General features: G+C 40.4%; 1 protein-coding gene across 2 annotated transcripts in view; it reads left to right on the top strand.

Moving 5' to 3' along the window:
• LOC118084785 (amine oxidase [flavin-containing] A) overlaps nt 1-13,440 on the top strand; it is a 31,526-nt gene extending 18,086 nt beyond the window's left edge. For both annotated transcript variants that reach the window (XM_035114742.3, XM_088667817.1), the window contains 10 exons: nt 1,185-1,326; nt 2,214-2,363; nt 2,831-2,990; nt 4,280-4,376; nt 4,807-4,860; nt 5,309-5,366; nt 7,421-7,518; nt 8,784-8,895; nt 9,819-9,881; nt 11,209-13,440. In XM_035114742.3, coding sequence (XP_034970633.1) covers nt 1,185-1,326; nt 2,214-2,363; nt 2,831-2,990; nt 4,280-4,376; nt 4,807-4,860; nt 5,309-5,366; nt 7,421-7,518; nt 8,784-8,895; nt 9,819-9,881; nt 11,209-11,370 — 1,096 coding nt within the window. In that variant the 3' untranslated portion in view covers nt 11,371-13,440. The remainder of the gene's footprint in view (nt 1-1,184; nt 1,327-2,213; nt 2,364-2,830; nt 2,991-4,279; nt 4,377-4,806; nt 4,861-5,308; nt 5,367-7,420; nt 7,519-8,783; nt 8,896-9,818; nt 9,882-11,208) is intronic.
• Nucleotides 13,441-13,784: the final 344 nt, after the last annotated feature.

Genomic DNA, 13,784 nt, shown 5'->3' on the forward strand with positions numbered 1-13,784 from the left:
TGTGTGTGGTGAGGCAAAGCCACCCTCCTGCTATTGACATCATTGCTGCTTATCTTGGCAGGGCCATGGTGAGGTTGAGACTACATGGTTGCACTGGGAGAGCTGCTGGATTTGTGACAGTGCTGCTGCTGCTGCATGCTCCTGGCCCCACCCCAGCCCACCCCTGTCCAGACAAGGAGCCATGACGCCCCAGCCATGCCATGCCCCACCACACACACCAGTACTGAGGGTTCAAAAGAGATGCTGAAAACCTTTTCAACTACATAAATGATGAGCTTAATGAGGCTTCCTTGGAGGGCAGAGGCAAACATCACCACTAAATATGAAATATAGGTTTTCCCCAAAGCAAATATTAATCATTGACTGCAACCATTGATTAAATAAGGCTACAGTACGTTGAATCCATAGGATTTGTACATTCATATTGCTATTGTAGACTAACAGCCTAGTTGGGAGCTGCCTCAGATCATCAGCTAGTCAATTCTGGTCTAGACCAATATTAATATGCTATCTGCAGTTTTAACGTCTTTGCAATTAACAGAGATTTTGGACAATTTATTTTTAGTGGAAGGGATAACATCTAGGAATGTAATAAAAGCAATAAATTCTGAACAAATCAATAGCACTACAAAATTAATGAGCAAAGGAGGAGCTGCCACTCATTCAAATGATCTTTCCTCATCAGATTAAGAAAACACTTCACTCTCTTCTATTATTTATTAGATTTCTTACCTAACCTTCACCATAAGGTCCCAGGGCAGGTTATAATGGCAGAAACAATAGAGTTTAAAACAAAAGAAAACCAACACTCAATAATAATATTTGAAAATCATTACATTAATTTACAATTTTCAGGTAGGCCACAATAATACCATTCCGTTATCAAAGCCCTGGATAAATAAGTGCATCTTCAATGCGTGATAAAAGCCAAATAATGATACTGCTGGAGGCACACCTCTGTTTGGTTGGAATTCCGCAGTTTACGGGCTACTCTTATCTCACATTGCCACCCCTCAAGCTTCCGAGGGTGACAGAACTACCAAGAAGGCAAATTAAATAGAATCTTTGTTTGTTTTCCTAATAATAATAGATAAAAAATTTGTAGAGAAAAGTACTGTTGATAATAGCAAATTAATATCAATAGCTCTCAATCTTTGTTGTCTCTACCTCTTCATTGTATAAAGAACCACTAGGGATTTTGCTACGCTCTTTGTTGATATCAACGTCACTTCGGAGTCACACATGGTCTCTGCTCTCTGGTTCCTGTGGTATGTGAAGCTGTGTGGAGGAACAACCAGGATATTTTCTGTAACCAATGGAGGGCAGGTATGTGAAATCATACATGGATTCTTCCTTGTGAGAGGAATGTGCTGCTGCATCTTCTCTAACTGATGGAGAAAGAACATTTGACAAGAACTCAATGTGTTTTTACAGTCCTGGAATAAACAAACAGAAAATCATGCTATTTTGAACATTTAGACTCCTGTTGAAATTAGATTAATATTATTTCCTCTCCCACATTCATACACCCCATACTATGGAGGCTTTACTGTGCTACTGTGATAATGATCCAGTTTAGTTTCTATGGTTACTAGCCAGTTACTGTGTTCTTAAGAATTCTGTATCTCATCACCACCACCCCTTGCCCAGAGTCTCTAGTTTAATAAACATGCGCCCAAAGCACAGTACTACTAATTGCCTGACGTAATCACAAGGGTCTTTGGGAAGGTCCCTCAATTAGAGCAGAATTTATAAAATAGTTTTTATTATTTCTGAGAACATGAAAGTAATAAAGAGACACTATTTCAAGGAACACTTTGTCAGGAACACTGTCCCCAGTGAAAGCAATATTTCATAAGTTGGAAGCTTTATGCTTTCCCTGTGCTCATATCAATTGTGAATTCTCCTGACCTAGAAATGATAGCAAAAGATTGTCTATGATCACCTCTTTCATAATTATACTAAATGTATTAGAGATACCATATCCCATAGAAGAAAACTAATATGCTTTTGTCCAGATATGCTTCTGGTTCAGGGCTGACGCCAGTAGTCAATCAAGTCAAACACATGTTGAAGATGTTTGCTGATCTTGATTACTTGAGAAATCCAGCTTTCAATGTCTTTTTCTCTCAAGCTTAACTAAAGATGGACTACGCCATTTTTAAAAAAACAACATTGTTATCTTATTTCTCTGGTGGTGCTGGTGTTCCCAGGAGAGGAAGTTTGTCGGGGGTTCTGGACAGATAACAGAGAAGATAATGGCGTTACTCAAAGGCACTGTGAAACTGGAGAGGCCTGTAATCCACATTGATCATTCAGGTGATAGTGTCATTGTGGAGACACTGAACCATGAGACATATAAGGTAATCCAATAAGAATAAAACATAGTATGCATTTAATAGGGGGCATGTCCGCTATAGCTTTTAAGCCAATGTAATCAGCCCCACCCTTGTGTGTTACTCTGCTTCTCTCAGTACTGAGGAAATCTTTGAAATCTATTTTATTGATCTATTTATGAGAGCTTCATCAGCCTCTGACATTTTCCTGTCCTTGCTGTCACTTGCTTCCTTCCTTTTATAGTTATGTCACTGGACTGCCACTACAGTGCTCACAGCTTTTATCCTGTACAAATGTAAATGTCAGAATGATTGAAGTACTGAGCGAACATCTCTCAAAAGTGTGTAACATTGCCTCATACAGATCTGTATGAAAAGCTTAGCCCCCGATAAATGTTACTCTTTCAACATTTAACAAAGCAACGTTAGCCTTTAACTGCCATGGTTGCTCTTTTGGGATATGTGTCTTATGTTTACCTGTTTACATTTTACAGAGCAAGTATGTGATTAGTGCCATCCCACCAGCCTTAACCACAAAGATCCATTTCAAGCCAGAACTACCAACAAAAAGAAACCAATTAATCCAGCGCATCCCCATGGGCTTTGTTATCAAATGCATGATGTACTACAAAGAAGCCTTTTGGAAGAAGTCAGGTATGTGTGCCTCAGTCTGGCACAATTAAGAATTGATTCATTTATATCCCACTTTCTGCTTACTAAAACAGAGAGGACTTTGGCCTTTCCAATTTGAGTAGCACACTGTGCAAGGTCAAAATCTTGTTGCACCATGTGGCGCCCCCTAGGCTATCCATCTAGTGTAGCAGAACCAGTTAGGTCAGGCATCCCCAAACTGCGGCCCTCCAGATGTTTTGGCCTACAACTCCCATGATCCCTAGCTAACAGGACCAGTGATCAGGGATGATGGGGATTGTAGTCCAAAACATCTGGAGGGCCGAAGTTTGGGAATGCCTGAGTTAGGTAAAGGTAAAGGAATCCCTGACCATTAGGTCCAGTCACGGACAACTCTGGAGTTGTGGCGCTCATCTCACTTTACTGGCCAAGGGAGCCAGCATACAGCTTCTGGGTCATGTAGCCAGTATGACTAAGCTGCTTCTGGTGAAACCAGAGCAGCACACGGAAATGCCATTTACCTTCCCGCCAGAGCAGTACCTATTTATCTACTTGCACTTTGACATGCTTTTGAACTGCTAGGTTGGCAGGAGCTGGGACCGAGCAATGGGAGCTCACCCCGCCGCAGGGATTCGAACCACCGACCTTCTGATTGGCAAGCCCTAGGCTTTGTGGTTTAGACCACAGCTTCACCTGCATCCCTATAGCAGCATAGCTGCCAAGTTTTCCCTTTTCTCGCGAGGAAGCCTATTCAGCATAAGAGAAAATCCCTTTTAAAAAGGGATAACTTGGCAGCTATGCTATAGCAGAACCAGTTATGCTGCCCTAAATCTGCCTCTGGAGAGCTCAAAAAAGCTAACAACATTCAAAGTAAAACTGTGATAAGGGTGGAGTTATCAAGCATCTAAGTTTTGTCTGATGGGTACACAAGTTATGTAATCCTGTCAATATGTACAATCACTAGTGTTGATGCACCTTCCCTCTCTAACTCATATTAATCACAACATAGATATGCAGTGTATTATCTCAGTAACTGTGTTTAATTGAAATATCATTGTATATGACAATGGGAGACAGGGAGGCATATCAAAGAGTTTTTGAGTATTGCAATGAGCAAAAATGTTTATTGTAAAGAAGTTAAGATTAGAAAGTGCATTCCTTGGAAGTTTGAACAGGAAGTATTATGCAGCACAAGAGTTCTAAATGTGCAATGCCTAACAAGATATTTAATGTTAAAATAAATGTGCATTTGTGCCTGGAAATAGTACTCCACACTTGAGTATTTCTGGTGGACATTCTATTTTTCCTTTCAGATTTTTGTGGCTGTGCAATGATTTTGGACGAAGAGGCTCCAATTTCAATCACCTTAGATGACACTAAACCTGATGACTCTGTACCTGCTATTATGGGGTAATGAAGCCTGCTTTTATATATTAGATGCAAAAAATAAGGACAGAAAGACTTGTGGAAGACCAGCTGGTGTGAAGTTGTGGAATGTATGCTAGGTAACATTAGAGAACCCTATAGAAAGATGTATTTATGCCTTGCTGTTAGTTCCATCATACATGTCCTGAGCTGTCCTTTGTTTCACACACATGCAAACATTATCTTTTAGCACTTGTTGCTGTGCCCACAAATCCCCACATACCACAAGGGAATCTACATGACATTGCAGGAATCCAGTATTGAAGTTACCAATTTCTGAAGTATAAGACTAGTTACATGTAGCTCTTACGTATTGCTGTTCTTCTTCTTTTTTTACACTTTGGTGGCATGTGGTGTTTTTTTCCAATTGGTACCTTTGTGTGCAATATTGACATGTACTTTCCTCCCTGTTTAGCTTTATCCTTACACGAAAGGCATTTAGACTAGCAGATCTTAGCAAAGAGGAGAGGTAAGAATAAGCAACTCCTAAACATATCTCTGATTTAAAAGTCTGTTTGTATTCTCTAACAAAAATTAATTCTTGCTAAGATCATTGTAATTTTAAGATTCAGAAGTCAGATTTTTAAGATATATACAGTCAAACTTAACTTCATGGTTGTTATGAGATAGTAGCTTGGACAAGGTCACCTAACAAGCTGAGCACCAACTAAAAAGCATGCTCCATTGCTCCAACTCTCTGGAAGAGGCGAAAGTCTGCCATCTTTGTGTATGAACTTCAGTTTAGTACGAAAAATGTAGTCTTTTGAGTAAATACACTCACTGGAAGATTTGATTTGTTCAGTGGCTTTGATAGTTGTTTGAAATCTTTCTTTGCTATCTTATTAGTTTCAAAAACCTAATGATCATAGACTTGGGTCCTTTCACATTTTGTCTGTATCTTTTCCTTCTTTATGTAGGAAGAGAAAAATCTGTGAACTCTATGCAAAAGTCTTTGGATCAGAAGAAGCTTTACATGTAAGGAAGAAGAGCATCTAAAATTGGTGGAGTATTAATTATTACAACTTTATGGTTTAGCTATATGAACATTTGGGGTCTGTGTTCATATTATTATTTGGTTCTTAGGTGAAAAGGTAATAGATGACAACTATTTTATCTCTTGCCATCTGAATGAAATCCTAAAATGTAAATATCAGGTGATATCCAGTCATATTCAGAGCAGACCCCTCAGAATCAATAAGGGAAAAATTCAGAATTGCATGCCACAAATTAGGAGATACAGGTGTGTTAAGTAAATTAGCACAATCACTATGGGTGGAATAGGGTATGTGATAACAATCTTTTTGAAAATGAATGAAGATCCTTTTATATTAGAATGCAAGACAAAAATAAGGAAAACTCCCCTTTTTTGTGAAAGCATTCTTTTATTTTTATCTAGAAATATATATTTTACAGCATGTAATTGATTAATGGAGTGTTCTTTTGTTTATTTTTCCTTGTAAAGCAAAATACAAATCTAACTTGAAAGCAGTGCTTCTGTTATAGGGAAATGTAATTTATCTAATACGACAGCAATCTTGTTAATGGTTTTGATTAATGTGTATGGGCCTATCTTGCATCAAATGGGTGATTAGCAAAAGAAGCTTGATGGTCTTTAATTACTTAGAATCTCAGAGGCAGAAAGAGGCAGGTATCTTTGAGGAACGTTATTTGGGGATCTGATGCAGGAAGAACCAAAGAACCATGTAGTGATAGTCAACTACCTTTTAATCAGAGTTGCTCCATCGATATTTACATAGGAACAAAGCTAAATTAAGTTTATTAATTTCAATAGGACTACCTATGAGCAAACCTTAGTTGGTAAAACTTACTTTTACTTTGGATCTATGTGGAAGCAACCATAATCTCAATGGCAATCATACCAATCGCTATACATCTAAAGATGATCAGAGTTTGTTTGCCTATCTTATAGACTATCCAAAGGCAACCCTGAGAGGTGGAATTATGCTTTCTTAAAACATGTTATCCGTTACCCTTAGAACATTGTTTCAGAAGGCAGCTGCCATATTCTTTTGTACTGTTAAAACACTCTGTTTACAAAGTATTGCCTAATCCCTTGTCTCTGCTCCATCGCTGAAATCTTCAGAGGAGTCATTATTAACGATTGCCCATGGCTTGGATGAAAATAGCTCATATCCACCAATATGCTGTGCCTTTAGCATATTGGGTTCGAATCTTATGAAATTCGCTTTCAGCTGAGGTCAGGCAGGCCCCCCTCCCCCGTTGAACTTCCAATACCTGTTGAATACTTTTTTTGCTTGTTCCAAAAGACATTTGAACTGAAGTCTGGTTTTATAGTTGTAGCACATTTTTATATTTTCTGTACTGCATTTCTTGTACACATCTTAGAAATGATTATAGTTAAGCAGTATATAAATCATTTAAATAAATAAAAATAAGCCAAATCAATAAAGTTTAGAAAAAGTAGATTATGTTCAATACTGATAGGAGCAAATTAATGCAGACTTTTCCCCATTTGCATGAAGACTCTCACTTTTTCCTGGAGGGGGGGAAATTGCAGGGGAGGAGTCACTTCTATCAAGGACCCCACCCCTGGGGTTGAAAAGCATAACCTATGAGTCCATACCACGGGATTGCAACATGTGAAAACAATGCAAGTTCTGGAAATTAAAGTTCTGCTCCATTATTACCATTTCTTCATAGACATACTGCAAGAATAATCATTTCTCTTACCTACCAATCTTATAAAGCACTCTGCTCTTCGGAGATATGAATCAGGCTTTGTGTTAGAGAAATGCTTGAAAAATCACAGCCTTGTTCATAGCTAGTAACAGTGAAACCCAGCTCAGTCCAAAGTATTGAGTCAGCACTGTGTAGTAGCATAACCTCCTTCTTTGATTTATATGAATAGTATTTTGTTTGTAAATTAACACACCTCCCTGTAATCCAGTAAGGGAAACCTGGAAAAATATCCAGCATTTTCAATATTAATTCTGCCATGCATCAATGCCTTAAAAAACTAACTAACTTTGTTTGATTTATTCCTGCAGCCAGTGCATTATGAAGAAAAGAACTGGGGTGCCGAACAATATTCTGGTGGCTGCTATTCAGCCTATTTGCCACCAGGCATTATGTGCCAATATGGAAGGTAAAACTAGCTAATAATGTACTCTTGTTTCATTGTTGCTAGCTGAAATTTGTTGAACTATAAAACCTTCTAGATATGAAGCCCGCTACACCTAGGCATACTAATACACTCTCCTAGTGAGAAAAATGCCAGAAAACTGAAGCTTTTGCCAGTAGGCAAAATAATACTGTAATATGCTGTAAAGCATTCTGTAAAAGCATAATAATCTGTTTTAAGGTTGTAGATAACATGCTCCCTATTTAGGCATCATTGAAGAGAAACAATTCAATTACAGTCATGGGGCTTAACTACAGATTGCTAGCAAATATGTTGCTTGGGAGCTGTGAAGGAGAAGACAGTTGTGGGGGGCAGGGGGATGCAGTTTGGAGATTCCCACCCCCAAAATGGCCCACATATTTCCAGTTCCCTTTTGTTTGATTCCTCTTAAAAGATGTTGGATATATTTAAACCTCTGGAACTGGGGATTGCTAGTGCTGAGTCAAAATGGGAAGGCTGCATTTCATACAGCGTTTTTGATTCTTGCAGTACACATCACCCACTCATTCCCTTGGTAATTTTTTACTGTGTTAGGTTAGATGGCATGTCACCATGGGCAACTGGACCCAATGTTCTCTCCTCCGGCTCCAATCACAATTAGCAGAATATTTGGGCTACAATGTGGACAGAGATGCACATTTGAATGTGCAACCAAGTCCACATCCTGCAACGATAAGTACTACATAATTAGAGGTGATAATTGGAGGGAGGGCAGAGTCTTACTGCACAACACAAATTGACAATGATGCTGTCAACAGAACAGTCAAGGGTGGCACAGTTGGGAAGCAGAGATGTTTTTCCTTTCCATCTGAAACAATAGCCAATTAGGGTAATGGGGTAATCATGAATGGGAGGAAAAAATGAACAGTGAAGTGGAAGGTTCTGTGAGTTTTCCAAACATTAGCACCTTCCCTGAAACAACTTTCACAGTGTTAATGGCCACCCCAATCTCTGCCAAGCAGTGCATGAGATTTCAAAGAGGGTCTTGGCACTCAACCAGGGTCTCTGTTCCTTTGGAGAAAATGAGACACAGTTGAGTCTGCAATATCTTTGAAATATGATTTATTTACACGTGTTTACATGTATTTATACCAGACCTGTAACAATAGCAAAAGTCGAACATCATGAGTATTTGATGCTATACTGCCAGCTACTGTTCAGTAGCCTAAAGCTCTTTGCTCTCAGTGCCTACCAAGTGGGACTTAGGTGTTGTGATGTTTGTTTTACAGGGTCATTCGTCAGCCAGTAGGTAAGGTCTACTTTGCTGGCACAGAAACAGCTACTCAGTGGAGTGGCTACATGGAAGGTGCAGTGCAAGCTGGAGAGAGAGCTGCCAGAGAGGTAAAGAGCGCCAGAATTCAATGGGCATCTTCATTAAAGACCTAAATAGCTGTACCAATGAGATTTTGGGTCTGCTTGGTATTCAGATCTCAATTTTACTGTGCTAAAGAAAGAATTCTCAGCAAATCAGAAGGACCAAAGACACTAACATTCTTTTATAACAATCAGCAGCTAATGAATCCCAGCTATTGTTGCTTAATGTATCCTTGAAATGCCTGAATCAAAGTTTTTATGTACAATAGGATTTTTTCAAACAGAATGCTAATTAAGCCAGAATAAACTTGAATGGGTGGAGCAGCTGCTTTAATTTAAACAATAGCTCTTAGTAGTCAAATGTGCACCATTCAGCTATCAAGTAAACCACTTCAGAAGACTCAAACGATAAAGGTATTAGGTGGGTGTCAGTTAACTTCCTTGTGACATCTGGACCTCTTTTGTAAACAGCGGTATTTTCTGTATAGGCTAGATATTGAGGACTTGGATCTATGAATCTTCCTAGCTTGCAGTATTTGTGGGAAGTAAACATGGAACCAATTCATATCTCACCTCATTGCCCTACTGAATTATTAGTGGCCCTTGTGGTGTGTTTATTTTTCCACATGGTCTGGTTTTGCACCACCAACATACTGGTAATGTTTGAAATTGGGATCATTTGGGATGGTCAGACAATGTGGTGCTTACCACATCAGTGGTGTACCTTCTGGGAAGCCAAGAGAGCTAGCAGGGAAGTTAAGTGTATGATCTGTCTCTGATCTTCGACATCGCTCTTGCAGTGTGCGATTCTAGTATGTGGAAACAGTGTCTGAACACCATGTACAATGCAAGAGTTGGCCCTCAGTTGTCTTTATCTCATTTCTCCCTTCATGACTTACATGGTGATGAAAAGAATTACTGTTAGTGGGATATCATTTTCTGTCTTCCAGATACTGTGCAGTATGGGAAGGATTTCAAAAAATGAAATTTGGGTGACAGAACCAGAATCAAAGGCAAGTATGATCTCTCATGCTCTTTTTGTACGGCCGAACTCAACATTTCATTGTCTAGATCAGGCATGTCCAACAGGTAGATCGTGATCTACTGGTAGATCATTAGACATCTGCAGTAGATCACTGGTAGGTCATTGGCTCCCCCCAAAGAAGCTGAACAACTGTGGCTCCCCTAAGAAAAGCTCGAAATTTTACCCCCTCCTTGAAAAAACTCAACAAATTTGGCCAGAACCCCCCCCCCATGGGCCTTCCTCCTCCCTAAAAAAAGCTCAACAACTTTTGACCTGAACCCCCCAAAAGGGGGTAGATCACTGCCAGTTTTTAACTCTGTGAGTAGATCGCAGTCTCTTGGGAGTTGGCCACCCCTGGTCTAGATTATATAACTGCATCACTATAATTTATTACCATATTATTATGAGGATACCTAATAGAAAAATAGCCATGAACTTAAAATGGAAATCTTGGCCTAGTTTCTAGTGTGTGCATTCAAGGCGGGCACATTTCATCAATAGAAGCCCAAACAGCCCTGCAGTCTCCCACTGGGAAAATAGCACATAAATAGTTTCTAGTTAGTTAAGTCCTGGGGGAAAAGTTACTCCTGTGCTGTTTTGTTGCGGCTACTCTCGAGTAAAGACGCTCCAGTCCGCTCTGTCTTTCAGAGTTTTATTGTGCATATTATTTACAGTGCAGAGGTATCAGAAAACATGACTGCCTAGTCCGATTCATAACCCAGCAATGGCTGCTTCCGGCTCTTCGGCCAGCATAAAAGCCTGGGCACCCCAAAGCGCCTCCCCCTAGCCCTGTGTGTGGGCGCGCGCCTCAATTCGGGTGCCGGAAAGGGCTGCATTCCTTCTTCCGTCCTCTGGCTGGAGTGTTGCAGAGGCTCTGGCACCTCGCTGCGCTGCCCTTCCCTCTCTGGCCAGCTGGGTCGGTGCCTAGGCTCTGACGCATCCGAGAGCCCTCTCTCCACCCTGCTCCATTCCTCATTCCCTCCTCCTGACCCGCTGCTAGTGCTGTCACTGGACGAAGTGCTGGCCAGGATGACTGGGGGAGGGTCCCTGTAAGGAGTCCCCCTGACACGTGCTTTGCAAGTCTCTCGTTCTGCTCCTCAAACTGCCCATCTCTATCCCATAGTACCTGTCTCCACCTCCTTCTAGTTCCTGATAGTCTTGTAGTCTCACTCATTTGCTGAGATACCAGATAGGGGTTCTTCTAGCTTTCATCTAGCAAGAGTTATTTTCTGGGGCCCTGTTTAACTGCATCGTACAGTTGCTTTCTTTGTTGTTGAAATTGCTGTTCTCTAAAAATGACTGCACATTCTACCTAGGATGTCCCGGCTTTCCCAATCACTACCACGTTTTTGGAGAGGAACTTGCCATCTGTCCCAGGCCTCTTGAGCTTCCTCGGATGTTCTGCTTTCTTCACCTCACTGGCTGCAGCTGGACTTCTTGCCTATAAAAAGGGACTTATCTTCCGAGAAAGCTTCTGAATAAACTCTTTCAATTTTGCCCTTCATGCTGGGTATTGTATTTTTATCGTGGGAACTGTATTTTTATCTGTTGCTGTATAAGTGGCCTTGAGTGGGTGAGTTTTACCCATAAAGATTGCCTATAAATATTTTTAATGAACAAATGTTGTTCTTGGAGAGAAGCATTTTGGGGCACCTGAATCAACACATCAAAAATAGTTTTAGTGTCCATTTAAAAATCAAGTAGTAGTGAAGCAAAGGTTCTATTTTCTAGTTCAAGCCCCATGTTGGGCAAAAGAACCCTGCATTGATGGGGGTTGGACTAGATGACCCTCGTGGTCCCTTCCAACTCCAGAATTCTATGATTCCTCACTTACTTTTATTGATTAAAGTCAGTGGCCTTTTATCCCTTATGCCTTTTGAGAACAAGCCAGAACAGATACTTTGCACATTTCACAATGCTTTTGGAAAAATTAATTTTTTTTAGTCTCACAGTGAACAAATCAATGTTAAAGGCTTACTCTAGTGGCTCATTAAACTAGATGTTTATGCTGTCAAGTGCCTGTTGTACTTAGTCTACTGCCATTTAAAATGACAAAACTGTAATTTTGTAAATTTTGTAACTGTAAATGTAGTTTCAGTTATTACAAGATACAAGGTTCGGCATGGATTTGACTAAAGAGAAATAACTAGCATTAAGTGCAAAAGCAAGGTAATAAAGTTAGCAAAAGAGATAATTTAGGGTTCCCAAGGCTCTATAAATAAAAATGGGGTTATGATACGAAATGTGTGTAACTATATTACATGTACTACTTTACAGAAAAAAAGTGTAGAATCCCTCACTATGCTCTGAACACATAAGATGTTGCTTTGCCATTTTTGAAATAGGAGTAACTTACAAAGCCCTTAATTAAAAATAGAAACTAGGGAAGCATAGCTGCCAAGTTATCCCCTTTTTAAAGGGATTTTCCCTTATGCTGAATAGGCTTCCTCGCGAGAAAAGGGAAAACTTGGCAGCTATGTAGGGAAGTAGAGTCACATTTGTGTAGAAAGCTAGACAAAATGTTTCCCTTCTGACACAAACAAATAAAAATAAATCAGCTAAATGAAAATGGGTTGTATTCTGCTAAGCGTCCTTATTTCTCATAACTCTGTGGAATAGTTTAAGTCAGGGGTCCCCAAACTAAGGCCCAGGGGCTGGATGTGGCCCAATTGCCTTCTAAATCCGGCCCGCAGACAGTCCAGGAGTCAGCATGTTTTTACATGAGTAGAATGTGTCCTTTTATTTAAAATGCATCTCTGGGTTATTTGTGGGGCATAGGAATTGGTTCATATTTTCCCCCAAAATATAGTCCTGTCCCCCACAAGGTCTGAGGGACAGTGGACCGGCCCCCTGCTGAAAAAGTTTGCTGACCCCTGGTTTAAGTTGACAGACAATGAGTGGAATTAAACTAAGTTTCTCAGAGTAGACCCATTGAAATTCACGGGCATGACTGAGTTAGATCCATTACTTTCAATTGGTCTGTTCTGAGTAAAACTTGGTTGACTACCCCCCAGAAACTGACTCATGGTCATCTAGTGAGCATGGTGGCTGGACAGGCATTTGAACCCTGTTCTCCCCAGCCTTACACAGTACTCTGCGGGTAATCAGTGGCTACTAGCCACGATGGCTATACTCTGCCTCCACCATGATGCTTCTGAATACTAGTTTCTGGAAATCACAGGAAGGGAGAGTTACCTTGTGTTCAGGTCCTCTTTGAGGTTTCCTACAGGCATCTGATTAGCCGCTGTGAGAATGTTGCTGAGCTAGATGGGCCCCTACCCTGATCCAGCAGCTTTTTTGTATGTTGTTAATGTCCAATTATAATGTGACCAATGGTTCCTGGAAAAGACAATTTACTTCAGGTAATGTTATACAGGTATGTAGATAACTGACAATTTGGTGATAAGGGTATCCAAGTCTGTTGGTGCTCTCATCGTTAACTACCTTTGTAAAATGGTAGCTATGATTTGTGCCTCTTATCTGTGTGATTTAGTGAAATGTGCCTTTGAACATTCCTTGAATCGCCATTAAAGTATCCATTTAAAACACCCCAGATCATCCAAGCTGTGTCATTTTTATGTCTGTTGAAGGGCAATTTGTCTGCTGCAAATTGCACCCTCCCCGCAAATGCACATACGCACTGCTTTTAGGGAACATTTGAGAGCTCTGCAAAGGAGGACGTAGTGACAGCTCTAGATGCTAATGACCTTGGCGCAGGGGGAGGGGGAGGGAGGTGTTTGGACAGAAGGAGGAAGCTCTCACAAGTGCAGCAATGGGTGCACACAGACTTTGGCTGTGTTTGTGGCTCTCTGAATTGAAGCAAGCATAATATGTGCACAACTCTGGGGAAGTCGGGTGCTCAGATTCTTTCTTGGGGGCAGGTGTTTGAGGA

The sequence above is a fragment of the Zootoca vivipara genome, chromosome 4 (genome assembly GCF_965207765.1).
Source record: "Zootoca vivipara chromosome 4, rZooViv2.hap1.1, whole genome shotgun sequence".
Taxonomy (NCBI): Eukaryota; Metazoa; Chordata; class Lepidosauria; order Squamata; family Lacertidae; genus Zootoca; species Zootoca vivipara.